The sequence below is a fragment of the Rhinoraja longicauda genome, chromosome 11, assembly GCF_053455715.1.
Source record: "Rhinoraja longicauda isolate Sanriku21f chromosome 11, sRhiLon1.1, whole genome shotgun sequence".
In the NCBI taxonomy this organism is placed as follows: domain Eukaryota; kingdom Metazoa; phylum Chordata; class Chondrichthyes; order Rajiformes; family Arhynchobatidae; genus Rhinoraja; species Rhinoraja longicauda.
The window spans coordinates 37,718,279-37,743,394 of NC_135963.1; the positions used below are offsets into that span (position 1 = coordinate 37,718,279).

Genomic DNA, 25,116 nt, shown 5'->3' on the forward strand with positions numbered 1-25,116 from the left:
CTCTAAACCAAACTAGCACCATTTTATAAGGTCTTGATGTTTCTCCGTGATCCAAATAATCATAGCCATAGACGATGTGATGTTTGTCTCATCTGACAAATGACTGAAGTGTCAAGAAGGTTCCTGACCTAAAACATCATCTATCAATGTTCTCCAGAGATGCTGCCTGACCTGCTGAGTTACTCTAGAATTGTGTGTCTTTTAACAAAAGTGTTTCTATTCATGTTAATCCAGCGAGATTGATGTGCACAGGAAGCATGCAGCTGACCAAGATTATCCAACAAATAGAAATATCTATTAAACACACTTACCCAAGTAACCCAGAGCTTCTTTATCCCAGGGCCAGGTGGCAGCACCAGCCAGCTCCTCCCGTACGGAACTGGCAAAATAAACATTCAGATACATGGAACTATTGATCTGCAGCATCTCCTTCAGTTCCTTCACACTCATGTAAGTCCTAAACAGTAAAAGAGAAGAGATTTAAAATTTAGTGAACATCAGACAATCCAATTCACTCTTCAGCAAACATCATCAATTTTTGTGCATGAAAAACTAGATTAGAAAATCAAAGGTTAATCCAGTTCTGTAATGGAATTTTCATGGGATTTTCGCACAAGATCTGAGGATACCAAGAAGAATAAGACAATCAAGCGTAGAGTGCCAAAGACAAAACTAAGCTTTTTGGCTCACAATTATGAAGGTTTGCCCAACTAAAAATGCATTCATGGAATGACGGAGAGCATAATCCACATGGATAATGGGGGATCACATTGAAACCTACTGGGTAATGAAAGGCTTGGATAGAATGGATATGTAAAGGATGTTTCCAGTAATGGGAGAGTCAGAGGGCACAATGGAAATGAGGAGGAATTTCTTCAGAAAGTAGTAAATCTGTGGAATTAAGTGCCGGAGACGACTGTGGAGGCCAAGACGTTGGGTATTTCTAAGGCGGAAGTTGATAGGTCCTTGATTAGCAAGGGTGTCCAAGGTTGCGGGGAGAAGGCAGGATAATGGGGTTGAGAGGGAAAAATTAGATCAGCCATGATTGAATGGCAAAGTAGATTGCCTATATCTGCTCCTATGTCTTATGGATATAACCATATGCAACCTAGATGAAAGATCCATGTCCCCAAAAGAACATCAGAAATGGCATTTACACCAGTTCTCTTGAGTTTCCATCGATCTCCTACTTAAATTACAGCAGAAGATCAAGAGAGTGTAAGACCAGAGTATTAGTCATGTAATGTGACTACAAAATAAGAAGTAGAAATTCAATACAGTCCAAGTGAGGCAAAACATCCCAACAGCATTTTTCCCTTTCAGTCCACACCATGTACCAACAGGTAACTGGAAATTAGTCAACTTTTAAAAAAAGCTAACCAAGGAATCAATCACGCATAATTTGATGAGGCATTGCCTCCAAATTAACTGTGGTCGAACACAGAATGTTCTACATCAGTGTGACGCAACAATTTAATGTGTAGCCTGGATCTGTTTAACAAGATTGAGCTGAGGATATGTGCAAACTTGCACCATGGCCCCTTTAGCTGGCGATGGGAAACAATCCAACGACTAAGAATCTAGAAAAGCATTGGAGCATCGAATAACCTGTATTTGACCAAAACAAAATACAGAGAAAACTCTGTAAGTCAGACAGTAGACGTGTAGAGGAAAAAAATGTTAACCTTCCTTCACAGAAATGGAAAGGTGAGGTAAGACAGAGCGTCCTAGAGTTGTACAGCATAGGACATGATCAGGCCGACCATTATGCCCATGTATACTAATCTAATTTGCCTGCATGACTGTATCCTTTTGTGCCACACCTTTCGAAGTGCATGTCTAAATATCTCTTAAATGCACTGATTATATCCAATTCCACTATCTCCTCTGACAATAACCTTCAGATATCAACCACTCTGTGTAAAAATAATTTACCCCTCAGATCCCTTTTAACACTCCTTCCTGTCACCTTTAACCCATGTCTGTTCGTTTTTGATACCCCTACCACGGGAAAAAGATTCTGACCATCTCCCCTATCTATTCCTCTCATAATTTTATACACCACTATCAGCTCACCTTTCAGCCTCCAATGCTCCAGGGAAAATAAGAAGTCCAGGCTATTCAATCTCTCCCCATAAACAAAGTTCTCCAAAAAAAGGCAACATCCTGATGAGTCTCCTCTGCATTCCCACGAGTTCTATAACATCTGTAAGCATGTTTCAAGTTGCAGATAAGGAAAAGAGCGGAGAGTACAGAGGGAATGTATGTGAAAGAGTGCAGACTACAGTTATCCAAATAATATATTTTCATTGCTAGCTGTTTGAGTACAAATAAAAACAAGAAAAAAAAACACTGGAACTCTGTGAAGAACACCATCACAGCTAGAAAATGGATAGAGAAAGAATACTAGAAATATCAGGCAATATCCGTAGAGAGTGAATGTTTTACGTAGATGATCGATGTCAGAATTTCCCATTACCAACACAAACAGATAAACCGTTTTCTCAAATTGACAAATTCAATGCTGAGTCATAGAGTTGTGCAGTATGGAAACAAGCCCCCCAGTACAACTCATCCATGCCGACTGAAATGCCCCATTTGTTGATGTTTGGCCCAGATCCCTCTAAAACCATCCTATCCATGTACTTATCCAAATGTCTTTTAATGTTGCTATAGAACCTGCCTCAAACATACCTATTCCTTCTCTCCAGAGATGCTGCCTGTCCCGTTGAGTTAATCCAGCTTTTTGTGTCTATCTTCAACTACCTCCTCCGGCAGCTTATTCCACATACCCACCACCCTCTGAGTGAAAAAGTTGCCCCTCACGTTCCTATTAAATCATTTCCCTCTCACCTTACACCTACATCCCGTGGTTCTTAAAAGACGCTGTGCATTCACCTATCTATTCCCCTCATATTATACGCCACTATAGGATTACCCCCCAGCCTTCTGCGCTCCAAGGAGTAAAGTCCTAGCCTCCCGAACATCTCCCTATTGCTCAGGCCTTCAAGTCCTGGCAACATCCTCATCAATTTTCTCTGCACTCTTTCCAGCTTAAAGTCCCGAGAATGCCTAGACACATGGAGGCACAAGAAATTGTAGGTTAAATGGCTTCAGTAAAATTGAAATCTTGAGCAGAACACAAAGTGCTGAAGTAACTCAGCAGGTCAGGCAGGAATCTGTGCAGGGAATGGATAGGCGATATTTCAGGTCAGGCCCCTTCTTCAGATATGTATGTATGCATAGAAAAAAACTGCAGATGCTGGTTTGCATTGTAAACACAAAATGCTGGAGTAACTCAGCGGGACAGGCAGCATCTTCAGACTGGACGTTTGAAGAAGGGTTTCGACCCCAAACGTCACCCATTCCTATCCAGAGATACTGCCTGGCCCGCTGAGTTACTCCAGCATTTTGGGTCTATGTATGTATGGATGCCCAGGTACATGATTAGTTGTTGTTTCGCGAGATAATGCTAGACCTTAAGGGAAAAGTTTGACAAACTAAGGACAGAGGGTTTAGATTTCTGTGTGAAATGGAGAAACCCATACTGCCTGTTTTGAGTTACCCCACTGTGGAGGAAACAAATATGGTGCACTGAACTGAGAGAAGTTCATGTGAATTGCTCCAAACAAGTTATCTCTGCCTTTAACCTCCTGCACTTTAAACTTTAAAGATACAGCATGGAAACAGGTCCTTCGGCCCACCAAGTCTGTGCCGACCAACAATCACTGCACTAGCACTACCCTTCACACGAGGGACAATATACAATTTTACCAAAGCCATTTAACCTACAAACCTGTACGTCTTTGAAGTGTGGGAGGAAACCAGAGCACCTGGAGAAAAACCTCATGGTCACAGGGAGAACATACAAATTCCATACAGACAACACCCATAGTTAAGATTGAACCCTGGTCTCTGGCGTTGTAAGGCAGCAACTCTACTGCTGAGCCACTGTGCCATCCTGCACTGTTCTAACAATGTCTGACAGAAACTGGAGGAAGAGCATCTCATCTTCCAACTCCACACATCTGGTTTGTTTATCAAACAACTAAACTTGTGACCTCCTACTGCTGGACATATCCTCTCCTAATTTCCTCTTTCTACAAACAATTTTGAACAAATCTGTCAAAACTCCGCAACTTTCTCTGCTCTAAGGAAAACAATCTCAGTTCCAAAGTCTCTCCACATAATAAGTTCCTTTTACACAGCACTGTTTCCATGAAGTTCTTGTGCATCCTAACCACAACATTGACATCTTCCTTAATCTGGGATTCCCAGAGTATTTAAGCTGATGCGTAACCAATATTTTATAAAGGATTACTATAATTGTTTTGCTTTTGCAATCTACTCAACTCTAAATAAAGCCAACATTCCATATGCTATTTATGAGCCTTCTCAAAATATTGATGGAGCTGCACCCTTTGGTCTCTATTCCTGAAGCCTCTTTAACCGCATCATTTAGTTCACATCACCACTCTTCATTCTTTCCATCCTAATGGATCATTTTACTGCCCTAAATTTCATATGCCGTACGAGTAATCAGTTACTGGTACAAGTGATCTTGAAACCCAATACTGACTAACTCATCGTTTTGTGTATATTTCCCTTGCGTCTGAAATCACTTAAATCATTTCATAACCTTCTGCTCCTTTGTCATTTGACATACTGCTTTTATCCCTTTAACTAGACTATCAAGTCTATCAGAACACAAACTCATTGGGTCAGGCAGCATCTCTGGAGGACATAGATAGGTGGCGTTTCAGGTCGAGACCCTTCTTCAGACTCCCATATCCAACATTCCATTGGCTTTCCTTTTCCAACATTCTACCAGTCTGAAGAGTCACAACCTAAAATGTCACCTATCCATGATCTCTGGAGATGCTGCCTGACCCGTTGAGTTACTCCAGCATTTTGTGGTCTATGCAAGATTTCACAAGGAATCCACAGCTCCTTGTGTCTAGTATGCAGTTATTTATCAAATGTTTGTTCATGTCCATCAGGACAACAGCAACACCACAAGTCCTCTCCAGGTTATGAATGCCTGACTTATGGACAGATCGTACATATGAATAAGCATTTAGGAAGCCTATGGGATGGATGGGGACAGATTTTCAGGCAGCTGCAAATCGTCAGGCACCTTGTGCCAGGTGAATATAAAGCACTTCAGTCTGCTTTCTCTCCCACCGCCTAAAGATGCAACAATCAGGGGCTTGATCGAGCTGAACAGAGCTGGGAGCACTGAGCAGACCCGTCACTTGCTCACTGAGTCAGTGAGAATGGCTGCCGGCCGCCCTTCCTGCCGCCAAAGTCATAGAGGTGCACAAAATCATGAGAGGAATAGATCTGGTAGACGCATAGAGTTTTTTGCCCAGAGTAGGCTAATCGAGAACCATAAGACATAGGTTGAAGGTGAGGGAGGAAAGATTTAATAGGAACCTAAGTGGTAACTTTTTCACACAAAGGGTGGCCGGTGTATGGAACGAGCTGCTGGAGAAGGTAGTTGAGGCAGGTACTACTGCACCATTTAAGAAACATTTAGACAAGTACATGGATGGGACAGGTTTAGAGTGATATGAGCCAAATGCAGGGAGATGCCACTGTTGGGATGGGACTTGTTGCTCAGTGGGAAAGTTGGGCCGAATGGCCTGTTTCCATGCCATATGACTCTATGACTTTATGTCACTGCTGATTCTCCCAGCACAACCATTTCAAAGATTCTCCCTGACACATTGCTTTTATTCCTTTCTAATTTGCAAATAGTTCAGGATACCACCATTCCTCAGGAACAGAACCCTTACGTAACCTGCAGACTGCCTATGCCCTAATCCAGTGCTTCTTAAACTATTTCAGCGTCATTCACCCTTGAGTCTTTATCACAAAATTTCATTCACCCACGACTACATTCTCTTATGTTTTACGGTAATTTTCATCTAATTCTCCCTTGTGTATAATTTTATATATATTATTATTAAGTCATTCACCCTTCATTCACCCCTCTAGTTTCATTCACGCCAAAATAATTTCATTCACCCTTGGGCGAACCATCCACCAGTTTAAGAAGCACTGCCCTAATCAACTTTTTCTGTTACACCAAATATTTAGTTCAAAATGTGATTTACCTTCATTGGTCCATTTGGACTTTCTTTTTTTAGATTTTTAGATTTAGAGATACAGCGCAGAAACAGGCCCTTCAGCCCACCGGGTCCGCGCCGCCCAGCGATCCCCGCACATTAACACTATCCTACACCTACTAGGGACAATTTTATTTTTTTACATTTGCCCAGCCAATTAACCTACAAACCTGTACGTCTTTGGAGTGTGGGAGGAAACCGAAGATCTCGGAGAAAACCCACGCAGGTCACAGGAGAACGTACAAACTCCGTACAGTACAGCACCCGTAGTCAGGATCGAACCTGAGTGTCCGGCGCTGCATTCGCTGTAAGGCAGCAACTCTACCGCTGCGCCACCGTGCCGCCCTCTTAACCAAACTAAACCAAAAAATTCAATTGCTCTTGGATTATTTGTCGTCAATGTTTTGCTATCACCTCAGTTTTTTAAAGCAAAGGTAAATTATTACAACCTTCCAGTTGTCTTGCACCATGCCAATTTGAAGAAGGACAGAAGTCGGGATAAAGCATTTGCAATGTTCAGGTGACATATTTTCCAAATCAAAGATCGTTAATCCTTTAAAGACACCTTCATTGGTTTTACTCTATCCAAAATTGCTTTCGCTTCCACATTGTAGACAATAGTGAAAGAATCCAAAAGGACACAAAGTGATGGAGTAACTCAGCGGGTCAGGCCGCATCTCTGGAGAACATGGATAGGTGATGTTTCAGTTGGGACACTTCTTCTGACAGAATCCACTTCTATATGGCAAAACAATATTCATACCACCTGGACGTTGCCCTGTACTGCACAAGAATTCTCCTTTCTGTCTGAAAGTCTCCTATCTTCATTGGATTAGGTTTCAATTTTTTTTTAAATTAAAATAATAAAATATATATATAAAATAATGATCCTTTAAATTATATTTGGTCCATCCCTTCTCACTATATTCCTTCACCTTGGCTCCTTCCACTGTCCTACATCCTTCACAATTAATATTTTCCTCTGCCTCGTTGTGATCTCTACATCGAGTCTTTAACATAGTAGAACCTGCCTCGATCCCAGCAAAGAATTTGTCTACATTTTATCCAAGCACTGTCCTCCTTGAAGGTCTCCCCGTCTTCAATTATTATTTGGTCTGTTGAATTTTAATTCCATGGTGGGTCTGATCTTAACTCACGGAAGAAGACACAAATAACTTTATCAAAACTCGAGGCCATCAAGAGGAATAAAGGAATCAGTAATGATTTGATATGTACTGAAGACATTGATAACCAATAATTCACAGGATCTTATAAGTTACATTCCAAGTACTAAAAGAGGTACAGTAACCATGGAAATGCATTTTCTGTCATCTTCCAAAAGTCTATTGATTATGCAATAAAAAAGATCTGCAGACGCTGGTTTATACCAAAGATAGATACAACACGCTGGAGTAACTCAGCAGGTCAAGCAGCATCTCTGAGGAAAATGGATATGTAATGGTTTGGGTCAGGACCCTTTTTCAGGCTCAATAGGCTTTATTGATTATGCGTTGGTTTTGAAGCATGAAGGAAAAGAAATGTAAATCTGCTGGTAAAAGAGGAAGGAGAAAAAGAATATAGAACTGCAGACTCGTTAGCCTTGCATCTCTGGTAGGGAAAATGCTGAAGCATATTTTAATAGGTTTATTATTGTCACGTACTGAGGTGCAATGAAAAGCTCTGTTTTGCATGCTATCCAAACAGCTCAGATGTATTACACATAAACATAATCAAGTCAATCTCTAGTACAAAACGAAAGGAATGTAAAATAGAACACTTAGAAAATTTCATTAGAATCAGATAAAGACAACTTGAGGTTTTCTCACAGTATAACTGGTAAAATAGATAAGGAATAATTAATGGTTTTGTATCTGGATTTTCAGAAAGGCTTTGATAAAGTCCCACATAAGAGTTTAGGGTATAACATTAAACACGTGGCATTAACGTTATACCAGCATCTGCAGTTATTTTCTTATAATATATTGCCATGGTTGACAGAGTAGAAACAAAGAGAAGAAATTAATGGGATTTTCTTCGGACAGGCAGTAATTTGCGAGTGGAATACCATAGGGATCAGTGTTTGGGCTCCAGCTAAACTCAATGTATATATTTGGTTAGAGAACCTAATGTAATATTTCTAAATTTGACAACATGAGTGGAAACGGGTGGAATTGTGAGGAGGGGAAGAAGAGGCTTCATTATAATTTAAGCAAGTTGAGTGAGTACATAAATACATAGCAGATGCACTATAATATGAATAAATGTTAATTTATCCATTTTGGCGAAAAGAACAGAAGGGTAGAGAGTATTATTTAAAAGTTGATAAATTTAGAAACGTTGATGTACAGAAGACCCTGCGTGTCCTTGTACACCAGTCATCTAAAGTTTGAAATACAGGTGAAGAAAGCAGGAAAGAAAGCAAACAATATATTGCCATTCAAAGCATGTGATTTTGAGTTTGGGTGCATGGGTATGTTCATAGACTGAGTGAGACTCATACCTGGTGTATCATGTGCAGTTTTGGTCTCCTTACCAAAAATGATAAGTGTAACATAAACAAAGGTTGATCAACCTGATTTATGGGATGGCAGGACTCTACTCTGAAGAGAATCTGTAGACACCAGGAACTGCAAATGATAGTTTACAAGAGAAAACAGTGCTGGAGTAACTCAGCAGGTGAGTCAGCATCTCTGCTGATGATTTGGTAGGGATCCTGATGTTTTCTATCCATGTACTCCTGAGATGCTACCTGGCCCGCTGAGTTACTCCAGCACTTTGTGAAACGTCACCTATCCATGTTCTCCAGAGATACTACCTGGCCCGCTGAGTTACTCCAGCATGTTGTGACTTTGGATTCATCTGACGCTGTGGACTGATGAAGTGAAATCAGTCCAATGATTCATAAAAATGGCCACTTCAGCCCATCGTACCTGTGCTGACCCTTTTACCCATCTACACTCAGCTTAAAGTCAGTTACTTCAGTTAACCAATTCTACCTGGTTAGATAATTGGCTGGCTGGAGGCTAATTCCTCACTGGGATGAACAATACAACGTTAAGAAAACCTGACAATTAAAACTAAATTAAATAATTAAAATCACCCCCTCACACTGACACCCTATAATAGTTCACGCAGAGGGCACCACATACTGGGATAAAGCACTAACTCCTTAACTTCAAGATAAATCAGATTCCCAGCCCACATTCACTCCTCGATGCGAAATTCAGAAATTAGCTGCACAACAACTAAGGCCTTCTCATTAAAACTTCAAGGAATTTGGGTCAATTTATTTTCTTTAGATATGATGTCAATACCAAGAACCATTGTTATTGCTGGCAAAGAGTCTGTACCCTTCAAGGTTTTGAAAGATTACTCAAACCCCTAATTGTGAAATTGCTATGTGAAATAGTATATGATGGTTAAGTATGCAAAGAAGATGTCAAGCAGATTGGTTCTGGCAGATTTGAAATGCAGCCCAACTTCAATATTGGGAGCATAAGGCATGCTTTATAGCTTCAACAATAGTGCAGGTTACATAAAGAGCTTTCATAATATGCATGTTACACAACAGGAATGTGGTAAACGTTCATGAGGTTCACCTGGGCCATGGAAACTCTCAGGAGCAATTTTCAAGATTTTTGGGGCATCTTGGTCAACATGGATGAGCTGAGCCAAAGGGCCTGTTTCTGTGCAGTCTGACTCTATGACTCCACTGTTTCATTATCATGACCTCAGAGTTAATGCCCTATCTCACATTGTTTGCTCAGGTTTTGGAAATGCTTTCACCCCACAACATTGTTGCTTTGGACAAACTTAGATGCACGAGGCAAAATGAAATATAGTGGCCTTTTCAATTCCCCAATTTTGCCTTGATATCTGCGCAAGATTTTGTTTTCCATAAGACACTTAGAACCTTTCATTTTCATTCACCCAGCTGACAGCCATTGCCGGCAAGGCTATCAGGGAGATCTCCTTGAACTGCTCCCCATTTAATAGAGGGAGTGACTTGCCCAGTCCATGTGGTTCAATGACTGCCAGGGTACGATGGAAAAGGGTGTCTCAGGGTTTTGGACAACAGGACAGTAGACAAGTTGGACAGGAACTTGTAAATTGTCATGTCTTCACATGAATGGACATGGACAGTTTAGTGGGGAAGCGGGAAACTGTGGTCCCACTGTTTTCACAACTCCATGCTTGCCACACTATGACAAATTAATTTTGACTCCATTATTGCTTCAGGGTGCAAAAATATTCAAGATAATAGAAGGGTTTTTTGTTTCAATCCCCCTACAATTTCTAATCTTACAGACTTTCTTCAAGCAAGTTTTGGGACATCTTGGTTGACATGAATTAGTGGGCTGAAAGGTCTGTTCCCATGCTGTATGACACTTGCTACCAACAGTTTTCCTTCAACCTCTTCATTCTCAGCTCACCAATCATTGAGTATCATTAGGTACAAAACATTAAGGTTCACGTAAATGACATTTACATGGGATAAAAATAAAAATGAGAAAATTACTAAGATTGAGCAGAAGAAAATACAAAGTGTTGGAGTGATCATCAGGTTAGGCAGTGTCTCTGGAGAACATGGATAAGTGGCGTTTCAGGTCAGGACCCTATTGCGGCCTCCCAGTTTAGGCCTAACTAGGATTTCAGGTCATTTGTTTCCTCGATATTGAACAGAAGCTCAGTTATGCTCTGAAAAGGCAATTGGCTGATCACTGATTCAACAACGGGTGGAGGGGCAGGGCTATGCAGAAAAGTGGTTAACTAAACAGGAAAACAGGAATATTGGACAGGATAAAACGATCTTTAAAGTAAGCGCAAGTCTGTTTAATCAGAAGTATTCCCCTGATGTTTACAAATGATTTAAAAATAACACTCCACCTCAAGGTTTGCAAAAACCACAAATTTGCAGTGCTTTCCATCTCGTTTCCCAACTGGTAGGGAGACTTCCACGGCAGAAACCCGTCTGGGTCAACAAACCTAACCACTACAATCCACCACAATGAATGCTCCCTTTCATTCACCTACATGGCTTTCCTGAAAGCTGATGGTACAGGTCTGGAGGAGACCTGGAAGAACCAGGCATCCATGTGGCAGCAAATCCAAGAGGTCACATGATGTGTCCGAGCACTGGATAGTTGGCAATATGAAGAATTACTGAGAGTGTTTGTACTCTAATGTAACATTTACTTACACACATCTACTAATTATTTTAGTTTTGTGCTTACTCAGGAAGTGGACTTTCCTGGGATGGACACCATTTTACTTCAAGAGGATAGTTTTGAGATAGACACAAAATGCTGGAGTAACTCAGTGGGTCAGGCAGCATCTCTGGAGAAAGTCCCACTGAGTTACTCCAGCATTTTTGTCTATCTTTGATAGTTTTGAGGTTTCTTTACGAACCACTGGTGGTAATTTGCTGAAATTAAGAGATTCACCTTGGATCTCCTGGGAGTAATAGAAACATATAAAATAGGCGCAGCAGGAGGCCATTTGGTCCTTCGGCCAGCACCGCCATTCATTGTGATCATGGCTGATCATCCACAATCAGTAACCCATGCCTGCCTTCTCCCCGTATTCCTTGATTCCGCTAGCCCCTGGAGCTCTATCGAACTCTCTTTTAAATTCATCCAGTGAATTGGCCTCTATTGCCTTCTGTGGTAGAGAATTCCATAAATTCACAACTCTCTGGGTTTTAAATGGCCTCCCCTTTATTCTTAGACTGTGGCCCCTGGTTCTGGACTCCCCCAACATTGGGAACATTTTTCCTGCGTCTAGCATGTCCGGTCCTTTTATAATTTTATACGTTTCTATCAGATCCCCTCTCGTTCTTCTAAATTACAGTGAATACAAGCCCAGTCTTTCCAATCTTTCCTCATATGACAGTCCCGCCATCCCAGGGTTCAACCTTGTAAACCTACGCTGCACTGCCTCAATAGCAAAGGTGTCCTTCTTCAAATTGGGAGACCAAAACTGCACACAATACTCCAGATATGATCTCACCAGGGCCCTGTACAACTGCAGAAGGACCTCTTGACTCCTATACTCAAATCTTCTCGTTATGAAGGCCAACATGGCATTAGCTTTCTTCACTGCCTACGGTACCTGCATGTTTACTTTCAGTGACTGGTGTACTAGGACACCCAGGTCTCGTTGCATTTCCCTTTTTCATAATCTGACACCATTGAGATAATAATCTGCCTCCTTGTTCTTGCCGCCAAAGTGGATAACCTCACATTTATCTACATTATACTGCATCTGCTATGCATCTGCCCACTCACTCAACATGTCCAAGTCACCCTGAAACCTCTTCGCAGTTCACACTGCCACCCAGCTTTGTGTCATCTGCAAAATTGCTAGTGTTACTTTTAATTCCATCTAAATCATTAATATATATTATAAATAGTTGCAGCCCCAGCGCCGAGCCTTGCGGCACTCCACTCGCCACTGCCTGCCATTCTGACAGGGACCCGTTTATTCCTACTCTTTGTTTCCTGTCTGCCAATCAATTCTCTATCTATGTCAATACCCTACCCCAATACCATGTGCTCTCATTTTGCCCACTAATTTCCTGTGTGGAACCTTAACAAAGGTTTTCTGAAAGTTCAGGTACACTACATCCACAGGCTCTCCTTCATCCATTTTACTTGTCACATCCTCAAAAAATTCCAGAAGATTATTCAAGCAGGAATAATCTTCTGGAATTTTTTGAGGATGTGACAAGTAAAATGGATGAAGGAGAGCCTGTGGATGTAGTGTACCTGAACTTTCAGAAAACCTTTCCATTCTGACTTAATCAATTACTTTGAAACAGAACTGATGTCACATATAGCAGTTTGTGTTAGAGCAGAGAATACCTTTCCCCAGAAGTCAACAGCAAACCAGTAAAGTTTTTATGATTAAAAAAAAGTCACAAACTCCTGGAATGACTTAGTAGGTCAGGCAGCATCCATGGAGAACATGGACAGGTAACATTTTGCGTCTGAAGAAGGATCCCAATGAGAAACCTACCCATGTTCTCCTAACCCACTGAGTTACTCCAATAGGTTGTCATTTTTCTGTAAACCAGCATCTGCAGTTCCTTGTTACTACATTCTAAAGATTTTTATGATAATTTGTAACTTTTATGGAAATTTCTGACTTTTTAAATTTCCAAGTTTATTCATTGTAATCAAATATCAGATTACGATAATGACATTAAATCTTCTGCTCCTTTCATTGCTTGTAACATTAGCACTGTCAATCTGTGGTGATTGGTTATTTGAGTGTAAAGAATGGTTACTTGAGTGAGGAAATGACTTGTATACTCTCCAAGGGCGATATCAGTATCAATACTAATAATGAACCAATACCAACATCAACAACGATACCATTAACTAACCAATACCAACAACCTTCCTACATGAGGTGACTGCAGATGAACAATTGCCTGGAAGTGGTCTCTTAGAGCTTTATATAACGATAGCTCAATTTCCATCTTGCCAGTGGATACTTGGCAGACAAATGATACAGAGAGCCTTCTTACTATTTCCCCTTCACCATCAACCCTGGCAGAAACACACACACGCTGCGATAGTCAAGCCAAGATTTACATCTCACTGGCAAGGAATTCAAAAACAAAAAGGTAGAAACAGGAAATGACTCAAAAAAGCAACTTTGTACTGATCATGTTATTCCAAATTCTTAAGTTGTGTAACTAAAATTACATTGATATTTCTCGCTATTCCAGTTCAATTTTTTTACTGGCAAGAGACTTTTTTTTCCTCTTCTGAGCAATTCAATGTTTTCTTGGTGAGGAAGGTTAGCTGAAGAATGGAATACCTTCCTGTCTCAGGCACTCACAGGTCAAGAAGAGCTCAGCCAGCTGCAGAATAAATTCCCTCTGCTTTGTCCAGAAATATATCGCCAACCTCAGGAAAGTACACATATTGTACGGATAATTGGTTCACTGAGTCCTTTTCACTGTGGTCTGAATGGAAGTGACAACGTGATTAGTTCTCAGCAGTGGGGTAATTGCCACTGGTTACAAAACAAAGACCCCCATCTACACTTCACGCTGCCTCACCAAGGCCACCAGCATATTCAAAGACATCTCACTCTCTCTTCTCCCTTCTCCCATCAGGCAAGTGGTAAAGGTGTGAAAACGCACACCTCCAGATTCAGAGACTGTTTATTTCCCAGTTGTTAACAGGCAATTGTCTATATACCAATGGGGGGGAGGGGTGGGAGTGTGGGAGGGGGGATGGGGGAGAATGGGGAGGGGGGAGGGGGAGGGGGAGGGGGAGGGGGAGGGGGAGGGGGAGGGGGAGGGGGAGGGGGGAGGGAGGGGGGGAGGGAGGGAGGGGGAGGGAGGGAGGGAGGGGGAAAAGGCTGGGTGCTGCACCAATGCTGGAGAGGTTTGAGCCCAATGGGTCAACTTGGTCTAGTCAACAATAAAAGGGACCAGTTCTGACCTACTATCTACCTCATTGAAGGCCCTCAGACTATCGTTAATCAGACTTTACTGGACTCTATCGGGCACTAAACATTATGCCCTTTATCCTGTACACTGTGGACAGTTTGATTGTAATCATGTATAGTTTTTCCGTTGACTGGATAACACGCAACAAAAAAGCATTCCATTGTACCTCAATACATGGGACAATAAACTAAACTAAACTCAGCTGCCCCAAAGCCATTGAACTTTAAGCCATGCTGAGTGAGAACAGTTTCAGTACATCAGATTCAAAATTGCATCTCGGGTGTTTGAGGACCGAGTGCTGACCCACTGAATCAACCAAGTCCTAAAATCACTCTTCATATTTGTATAAACATGACCCATCTGTTCTCCACTTTCAGTCTCTGAGAATGTAGGGATTAGTTAAAAGCACTTAAGTGATATGGGATCCTCAAAATGAATTGGGCTGAGATTCTCCAAACTCATTTTTTTCTGGACTGAGCAAGCAGATTTTCTCAGAATGCAAGGAAGTACATATAGTACAGGTAAGCAACACAAGAGGATATCAGTGTTGCAGGGCCTGGAATACTTAATCGTACATTTTGGATATAGGGGCAATATTAAACAACTTGTACTTGAGTAATGTACAGCTTGCTTAAGTGAAACCACTTCTCGCCAGGCTCATGTTTTTGGGCGGTTAAAGTAAACCGTTATTTTATTTATTAGTGTTTCTGATGATTAATAATCCTATTATTGGATGGCCTTAAAGATGCGAGAATCTATAAATAAATGTTGTCTATAAATGATGGAAGAATGTGGCAAAGTAGGGTGTGTGAAACACTGTCTGGGAGAGTTTGAAGTCAGAGAAACTTCGAAATAATCTCATCGCTCCTTCTTCAATCTCTGTGGCTCAAAGTCATTGAGACGGAACTGACAATGGAAAGGGAAGGAGCATAGCGACAATTCACTCCAAACCTCTGTTGCCTCTTGTTATCATCCTCAAGTTGAGTATTGTCCACTGGTTGTTACATGGAATTTAACAATTGGGAGGTTATATACTATGCTTTTGAAGCAGGGTCAAAAGCCATTTATGGGACATTGCCAAAATCATGCCAGAGTAAGGGACATCACAAGCTGCTTGAAATATTCAGGGCGGAAGCAAAGGTGAAAACAAGTAAGGTTTGTACAGTTCACTGGTAAGAAAGGTTCCAATGTAATATTTCCAGTATCTGTATGATACTTTCACTCTGGTGTGGAAGTATTCATTGTGGTTTCATAATTTAGAGAGATCGTGATGTCTTCATAAAAGAATCACAGCAAGTTAGCATACAGTTACACCAAATATTTAACAAGACATATGGAATACAGCATCTCCCGAGATGCTGCCTGACCTGCTGAGTTACTCCAGCATTTTGTGAATAAATACCTTCGATTTGTATCAGCATCTGCAGTTATTTTCTTATACTACTTGAAATACAGAGACTCCTTGAATTACGCAATAAGAGACTTATGTAAATTCGCACTACTGGTGCAAGTTTGTAATTTCCACAACACTGTACAATCACAGGTTTTCATGGGATACAGGCCGGCAATGGTGGTAGTGCTTACCCAGAAAGCTGCATGCCGCAGAAAGTGTCCTGGACACAGCCACATGCCGTTGAGACAGCCAATACTCTCAGCGAGTTATTTTGGGCATGGGATGGGGATGGTGATTCCAACATACATACAATCTGATTTACGTAATGGTTCAGGGAATGTCACTCTTCATAAGTAAGGGAGTGCCTTCACTGGACTCTGTCACAAATCAAGATATCTTGATTCAAACAGACTTGGTTGTAGCTGTTCTGGGGTATTGCATATTGTTTTGGTCTCTTTATCTTCTAAGGAGGTCCCTAAGAAGATTGGACGTACACTCTTCACGCTTTAGAAAATAAATAATCTTACTGAAACATACATGGACCTGATTGGGTAGTTATAAAGACATTTCGTACTAAGATGGAGAACAATATCTTCTCTGAAAAGGGTGTATATCTTTGGTGGCCTCAGTGCCACATCACGAGCACAGAATGTAATAGATCAGGATGGAGGAGGAGATTTGGATTAGGTTGGATAGCCCTTCTTCAATCAGTATGGTCATAATGGACCAATATCCATTTTGTGATAATGGAGCAATAGCCATCTTGTGTGATGTAAATTTATGTGATTAGAAATATACATCAATACTGCAGCAAATGTCTGAATACATCATTATGTATTAAAACGAGTCAGTGCCAGAATAGATTTTAATGCTGTATTACATTTTATATACCGGTATAGTTTCATAATCAATACGTGCTGCATAAGCATTAAAATAGGCCGAAGAAGGCTCCCGACACGAATCATCACTCATTCTTGTTCTCCAGAGATGCTGCCTGACCTGCTGAGTTATTCCAGCATTTTGTGTCTATCTTAAATATTAAATAGTATAAGTTAATATCCGTGGCGTATCTGGGGTATGGCAGGTATGGCACATGCCCTGGGCGCCACTTGAAGGGAGGCACCACTGAGCAGTTTCTATTAACTCCAGCTGCTCACCTTGTGATTGGCCCTCGCCGCCCGCTTTCCCCTTGGATACAGGGACGGGCCACTGATTGGCCATTGGCCAAGCCAGGGGGGGCGCGGTGAGTGGCGGCGTGGCAGTGCGCTCTCGGGGAGCCCAGAGAACATGGCAGTGGGGGAATATTTAAACCGCTGTCAGACGATCTCCAGACAGGTAACAATATAGATATGAACAAAAGGACTAGCAGAGTAAACAGCAGCACCCTGTACATTCAGATTGGACTTGTGACAGGGGAGGGGAGCCACTGACCACTTCAACGTAATAAATTAATTCAACATTCATGTGTTCTTGGATATCTTTCATTTGCGCCATTGAGTCCGGCGACGTACAGGTATGTAGGATAATTGACTGGGTAGATGTAAAAATTGTCCCTAGTGGGTGTAGGATAGTGTTAATGTGTGGGGATCGCTGGGCGGCGCGGACTTGGTGGGCCGAAAAGGCCTGTTTCTGCGCTGTATATATATGATATGATATGATATGATTGGGTGAAAAGGATGATTGCAAACTTGTTTTTGCACGTTATGAATTTGTGATTTTCTTTCTTGTCACGATGTGCCTGTTCTTTGCCCCCGGTGCAATGCTGCTTTTCGCCTACCTCTCTTTTAAAAAATTTTTTTTAAATGTTTGTATGATTTTTAAATGCAAAGGTACAGTGAAAAGAAATAAGGTGCATTTGCCTGCTGAACCGATCTGTGTTGAATTATGAATTGAATGTGTGATTCACTGGGCTGCAAAACTTCGCAACAATTCTTGTGAAAGGGTATTGTAACTGTTTTTGTTTCCTCCTTCACCTCCCCCAGTCGACATTATAAATTTGTGGAAATCTTCCCCATTAAGTGCATTCACGTTAGCCAATTACAGTATGATTGCAAAATATAAAAATAGTCATTCTAAAATTACAGCACTGCAAATTCCACCGCATCAGTGTGATCACCGCATCAGTGTGATCTGAGATAGCAAACATGTCCGTGTGCTTGACTTGTACTTTTGAGCTGATATTATGGCAAACTTCTCTGAAAGATGGATGTCAGATGTTTGGACAGGGGCGCAATTTCAGTGCTTGCCATAGATAGGCGCTATTTTCCATAGATACGCCTCTGGTTAATATCCACCAGTAATGTATCATTAAACGTTAACTCCTGTCCTGCACCCATGTATCAAATGCTGTTTTCTCCGACCTGAAAAAGAGAATAACATTGCTAACTCTCTATAATTTTGAAATAAAAACAGAAAATGTTGGAAATTCTCAACAACTGTTTCTCTCTCCATGGGGGCAGGAAAGAAAACATTTTCTGTTTTTGTTTCTCGTACCAATCTTGTTCACTCTAAGCTGTCACCACATTACCAGCAACTTTCCTCATATCCTGACCACGGATTATTTTCACTCTCATTCCCAATAACTCTTCGACACTACACCTGCTTATAACTGATCACCTTCACTTCTCTTTAGACTTTAGAGATACAGATACAGTACAGAAACAGACCCTTTGGCCCACCAAATGCGTGCTGACCAGCGATCACCCCATACACTAGCACTATTCTACACACTCACACCAATTTACAATTTTACCAAAGTCAATTAACCTATAAACCTGCAGGTCTTTGGTATTGGAGGAAATCGGAGCACCCGGAGAAAACCCACGCCATCACAGGGAGAGCATACAAACTCCATACAGACAATAACTCTACTGCTGTGCCATTGTGCCACCCTTCTCCCATCTTGATAACTACGAACAAGTAATAACAAGTCTTTCTTTCATCTCCCCACATCCATTGGGAAAAAGATGCAGAAGCTTGAAAGTGTGCACCACCAGTCTCAGGAACAGCTTTGACCACTTTATTATCAGGCTTCCATAAGCTAGGGTACACTCCGATTCACCTCTACTCATGTGCAGGAAAGAAAACTGCAGATGCTGGTTTAAATCAACGGTAGACACAAAATGTTGGAGTAACTCAGTGGATCAGGCAGCATCTCTGGAGAGAAAGAATGGGTGATGTTTCGGGTCGAGACCCTTCTTCAGACTGATGTCAGGGGATGGGGCGGGACAGAGATAGGATGTAGTAGGAGATAGTAAGACTGGTGGGAGAACTGGGAAGGGGGAGGGGATAGAGAGGGAAAGCAGGGACTATCTGAAGTTAGATAAGTCAATGTTGATACTGCTGGGGTGTGAACTACCCAAGCGAAATATGAGGTGCTGTTCCTCCAATTTGCACTGGGCCTTACTCTGGCAATGGAGGAGGCCCAGGACAGAAAGGTCAGATCGGGAATGGGAGGGGGAGTTGAAGTGCTTCTCGCATTCCCCAACCTCTGATAATTTTAGTCTGAAGAAGGGTCTCCACCCAAAATGTCACCTATCCATATTCTCCAAGGATGCTGCCTGACCGGCTGATTACTCCAGTAACTTGTGTCTTTTTTTCAGTCTGATATTCACCTCCTTTTCCATCTAACCACACTAACAGCACACCTCTTTTATTCCTCTGTTTGCACTACTATAAATCTTGCTTGCTTTTCCCACTTTTACAGAGTGTGCATGTTGATGGACTTTGCCCTATCAGAGGGATCCTAAACAGAAGCTAATTTTGGATATCCTTTATCATGCAATTTTGTGGATTACATACCACCCCCGCTTTCAAAACAGACACAAAAATTATTGCTGCATGAACCCATACCACCATCCAAAGACATTTATCACAAGCCATTCTAATGGTGCTGCAGTGTCAGAGTGAGTAACCAACAGAGACAACATTGAACATGCTGAACATCACAGACATTGCCATCATAAACAAAGTCTATCCAAAGCAAATCTCTACTCCTCATGGGGTCTCGATTCAGATTACCAAGGATTTTGAGGGCATGGAATAGATTCCCAACATCGGCTTATCTAATCAGGGACAGAACACCAGGTTCACATAATTACCACTAAAATGATTGGAAAATGAGTTTTAAAAATGATTAATTTTTTTTAAATGGTTTGTCCTGCCAGTTTAAATCATGGTATAATTTAGACAACAATCTTTATTACACTGAAGAATTCTTTGCAAAAAGTTATCAGTCTTTCCAATCAGCTTAGCGCTGTTCAAAGATATTAGTGTTTTTTCACTTTGTGCCCAGGAGGGTGATTCAGCTTTACAACACAAACATCTCTTTGCCAAACACGAGAACTTTGATTAAGTGGTGAGCGGTGGCCAAGCCTGTAAACTGCAGTCTGGGTGGTGGAACAGCAGCTGCCAACCATGGCAAAAGCAGTGGCCCATGGATGGACACCGAGGACATTCGAAGGTGGTATCTGGATGTCAGCTACCACACTGCACACTCAGCCCCATGCCAACTAAACCCTGGGTTTGCTTTAGTTTAGAGATACAGTTCAGAAACAGGCACTTCGGCACATCAGGTCTGTGCCGACCAGCAATCCCTGCGCACTAGCACAATCCTACACATTAGGGACAATTTACAATTTTACCAATTAGCCTACAAACCTGCACGTCTTTGGAGTGCGGGAGGAAACCAGAGCACCCAGAGAAAAAACACACGGTAGCGCAGCGGTAGAGTTGCTGCTTTACAGCGAATGCAGCGCCGGAGACTCAGGTTCGATCCTGACTACGGGTGCTGCACTGTAAGGAATTTGTACGTTCTCCCCGTGACCTGCGTGGGTTTTCTCCGAGATCTTCGGTTTCCTCCCACACTCCAAAGACGTACAGGTATGTAGGTTAATTGGCTGGGTAAATGTAAAAATTGTCCCGAGTGGGTGTAGGATAGTGTTAATGTACGGGGATCACTGGGCGGCACGGACTTGGAGGGCCGAAAAGGCCTGTTTCCGGCTGTATATATATGATATGATATGATATGATATGATATGCAGGTCACGGGAGAACGGACAAATGCCATACCAACTCTGGCGCTGTAAGGCAACAACTCTATCGCTGTGCCACCGTGCCGCCCATTTGCACCACCATGCCACCCCATAATATTAGGTTAATGAGAGACGAGCACTAATACTGGAGCACTGCATCCTCAAGCTGCAGACAGCCCTCTTGGAGGATGTCAATGGAGAGAGGGGAAAGATTTAATGGGAATCTGAGGGGCAGCTTGTTCCAGAGGGAGCTGGGTATATGGAATGAGCTGCTGGACGAGGGCATAGAGTCATACAGCGTGGAAACAGTCCCATCGGCCCAACTTGCCCACACTGACCTACATGTCCAATCTACACTAGTCCCACCTGCCTGCATTTGGTCCATATCCCTCTAAACCTCTCCTATCAATGTATCTGTCTAAGTGTTTTTAAACATTGCGATAGTACCTGCCTCAACTACCCCATCCTGCAGCTCGTTCCATACAGCCACCACCCTTTGTGTAACAAGGTTACCCCTCAGGTGCCTATTAAATCTTTTCCCCCCTCACCTTACCCCTATATCATCTGGTTCTCGAACATCCCATACTCCTTGTTGGACAAGAAGTTGGATAGTTTTCAGTGTCTTATAACATGTTTGAGTTGGCTACACTCCACTAGGAGAGTCTTTAAACCTTTCTTCTACTAACCTATACCAAAGCTCTCTGAACTTAGCCCGCACACCAATGCCTCTACTTCCTTAGAAGGCTTAGGGAGATATGGGCCAAACGTAGGCAAACGGAACTAGCCCAGAAATGCCTACTTGGTCGGCATAGACAAGGTGGGCCGCAGCAGTATAGCTCTATGACTGCGGCAAAACCAGGACAAACTTAGCCATTAATTGGCAAATATACTGCCCCACAAAAGTGCCAAGCAGGGGCAGCACAGTGGCACAGCGGCAGAGTTGCTGCCTTAAAGTGCCAGAGACCCAGGTTTGATCCTGTGGGTGCTGTCTGTACAGTTTGTACATTCTTCCTGTGATTCCATGGTTTTTCTCTGGATGCTCCGATTTCCTCCCACACTCCAAAGACGTGCAGGTTTGCAGGTTCCCTTCTACTTTCAGTCTGAAGAAGGGTCCCGACACAAAACGTCACCCATCTTTTTTCTCCAAAGATGCTGACTGACACGTTCAGTTACTCCAGCACCTTGGGTCTATTCTCTGTAATCTGTGGCAGCTTGATTGTAATTATGTATAGTCTTTTTGCTGACTAGATAGCACACAACAAAAAGCTTTTCACTGTACCTCGGTACATGTGACAATAATAAACTATACTCATAAACTAAAGTAACATGGATAGTCTACTCCATATTTTATTGGGCTCCCATTCTACTGAAAGTCCCAGAGAACTTTCAGATGTCCCCAACCATTCAATACTTTGAGCAGCAGAGCCAAGCTCAAAACTCAGCCAATTAGCCTGTCACTGGTACCACTAACAGAACGGCATAGTGGCGCAGCCATAGAGGTGCTGCCTTACAGCACTTTCAGCGCCAGACCCGGATTCGATCCCGACTATGGGTGCTGTCTGTACGGAGTTTGTGTTCTCCACATGGGTTTTCTCCGGGTGCTCCAGGTTCCTCCCACACTCCAAAGACGTACAGGTTTGTAGGTTAATTGGCAAAGATAAATGTAAATTGTCCCTAGTGTGTGTGTAGGATAGTGTTAATATGTGGGAATCGCTGGTCGGCGTGGACTCGGTGGGCAGTTGGGCCTGTTTCCGCGCTGTATCTCTAAACTAAACTAAGCCAATTAGGCACATGCACAGGTGATTAGCAGGAGCTGAGAAGATCTTCACCCTTTTTTCTATAGCTTTGTGAGAGGTGTATGTTGACCCTTGGAAAAATATTTCAAAAGGCCAATTCAAATTGACAGGAACTGTCAATTAACTATTATAAGCTATAGATAGCTTGGCAAATGTGAGGTGTTACACTTTGGTACGTCAAACCAAGGAAGAGAAAAAAAAAATCCACAAGTCAGTGCACAAGCCAAGTTCAAAATAAGTGATAAATATTATTAAAAATGTATTTGATTTGTCATAAGTACCACAGGACAGGATAATGAGGTGTTTTTCGGAAACGCTGGTTCAATTTTGAGCCACAGAAGCCTGGAAGATCCTGTGGCTAAGTTTGCAACACATTGACGAAAGAGCTCTGACAAATGCTTTCAGTGCTCCTAGCCCACAAAGGCAGACCTCAGCCAAGGATCACACTCCCGATTGCCAAGCTGTGCCTGCTGCAGGACGGGGCTGTTACCTGGACAAGGGGAAATATCAGAGTGGGGCAAAAACAAGTGCTGAACAACCCACCAACAGGTTGAAGGGCACAAAGAACCATACAGCGTGAAAACAGACCCTTCAGCCCAACTTGCCCATGCCAACCAATGTGTCCCATCTACACTGGTCCCACCTGCCTGCATTTGGGTTTAGTTTAAGTTTAGTTCATTATCACATGTACCGAGGTACAATGACAAGCTTTCGTTGCATGCTAACCAGTCAGTGGAAAGGCAAAACATGATTACAACTGAGCCAATTGATGCAGGGAATAACGTGAATAATATTCAGGGTGCATGATAAATTCCGGTAAAGTCCAATCAAAGATCCAAGAGTCTCCAATGAGGTAGATTGTAGCTCAGGACCACCCATTTAGCCCATAATACTCAAAACCTACCCTATCCATGTACCCGTCTAAATGTTTCTTAATTGTAGCACCTTCCTCAACTACCTCCTCTGGCAGCATGTTCCATGCATCTACCCCCCCCCAAACGATGTATAAAAACGTTGCCCCTCAGGTTCCTATTGAATCTTTCCCCCCTCACCTTAAACCTATATCTTCTGGTTCTTGATTCCCTTACTCTGGGTAAAAGACTCTGTGCATTTACCCTATCTATTCCCCTCATAATCTTGTACACCTCAAAAGGATCACCCCTCATCCCCCAGCACTCCAAGGAATAAAGCCCTAGCTTGCTCATCATCTCGCTATAGTTCTGGCCCTCGAGTCCCAGCAACATCTTCGTAAATCTTTTCTGCACCCTTTCCAGCTTAACAACATCTTTCCTAGCACAGGGTGACCAAAACTGAAAACAATGGTCCAAACATGCCCTCACCAATGTCTTGTAAGCTGTAACATGACCTTCCAACTTCGATTCTCAATGCTCTGACTGGTGAAGCCCAAGATGCGGAAAGCCTTCCTGACCACCCTATCTGCTTGTGACTGACGCCACATGTGGACACTCAGGCAGATTCCAGGTAATGCCAGGGGAAGTTCCATTACACAAAAAGTGATAGTTCCACTGCACAAAAAGTGAGAGGCACTGGTTCAAAAGAATATAACACTGGAAGGAAATATGGCAAAAGACCACAGAGAAATTAAATATTGGTGCTGTCAACCCCTAAAAGTAAAAAGAAAACCTTATGTGCATTGAATGGTGAAAGTCAGCCACAAAGTATTAAACTGCCACAGACTTCCTCGTGTTGATCTAAGGATATCAATTAGACAAACTTGCAATGGTTGAGCGGAAAATAACCATCAGTCATGGAGAGAGCTACAGTTAAGGACAAAAGTCTCACAGCCTGGCACCCCCTAAAGAAAAATGAATGCTAACAGAGAAACAGTGGGTCTTCCTCCCAAACTCCAAAGTACAGGTATGTAGGTTAATTGACTGGGTAAATGTAAAAATTGTCCCTAGTGTGTGTAGAATAGTGTTAATGTGTGGGGATCGCTGGGCGGCGCGGACTTGGTGGGCCGAAGGGCCTGTTTCCGCGCTGTATCTCTAAATCTAAAAAGAAAACTTCAGCAGACAAAAGTGATGAGAGAATGGACGCACAAGTGATTCCAGATGCTTGATCTGCAGCAAAATAAAAAGGAGAGCAGCTGGAGGAACTCAGCAAGTCAGGCAGAATCTGTAGTGGGAAATTGTTCATTTGGATGAAGTGTCTCGACCTGAAACATCGACTTTCCATTTCTATCCACAGATGCTGCCTGACGTGCAGAGTTCTTCCAGCTGCTCTCTTTTGTTGTGCTGGTGATGAGAGAATATTGAAATCAGCCTCTGATGACTTT

General features: G+C 42.3%; 1 protein-coding gene across 1 annotated transcript in view; it reads right to left on the bottom strand.

Annotated features, from left to right (window-relative positions):
- The window catches only part of pappa2 (pappalysin 2), a 266,339-nt gene that overhangs the window by 189,325 nt on the left and 51,898 nt on the right, over positions 1-25,116 (bottom strand). Inside the window, exon 3 of the mRNA XM_078407399.1 lies at positions 312-457. Within this exon, the coding sequence (XP_078263525.1) occupies positions 312-457 (146 nt within the window). The remainder of the gene's footprint in view (positions 1-311; positions 458-25,116) is intronic.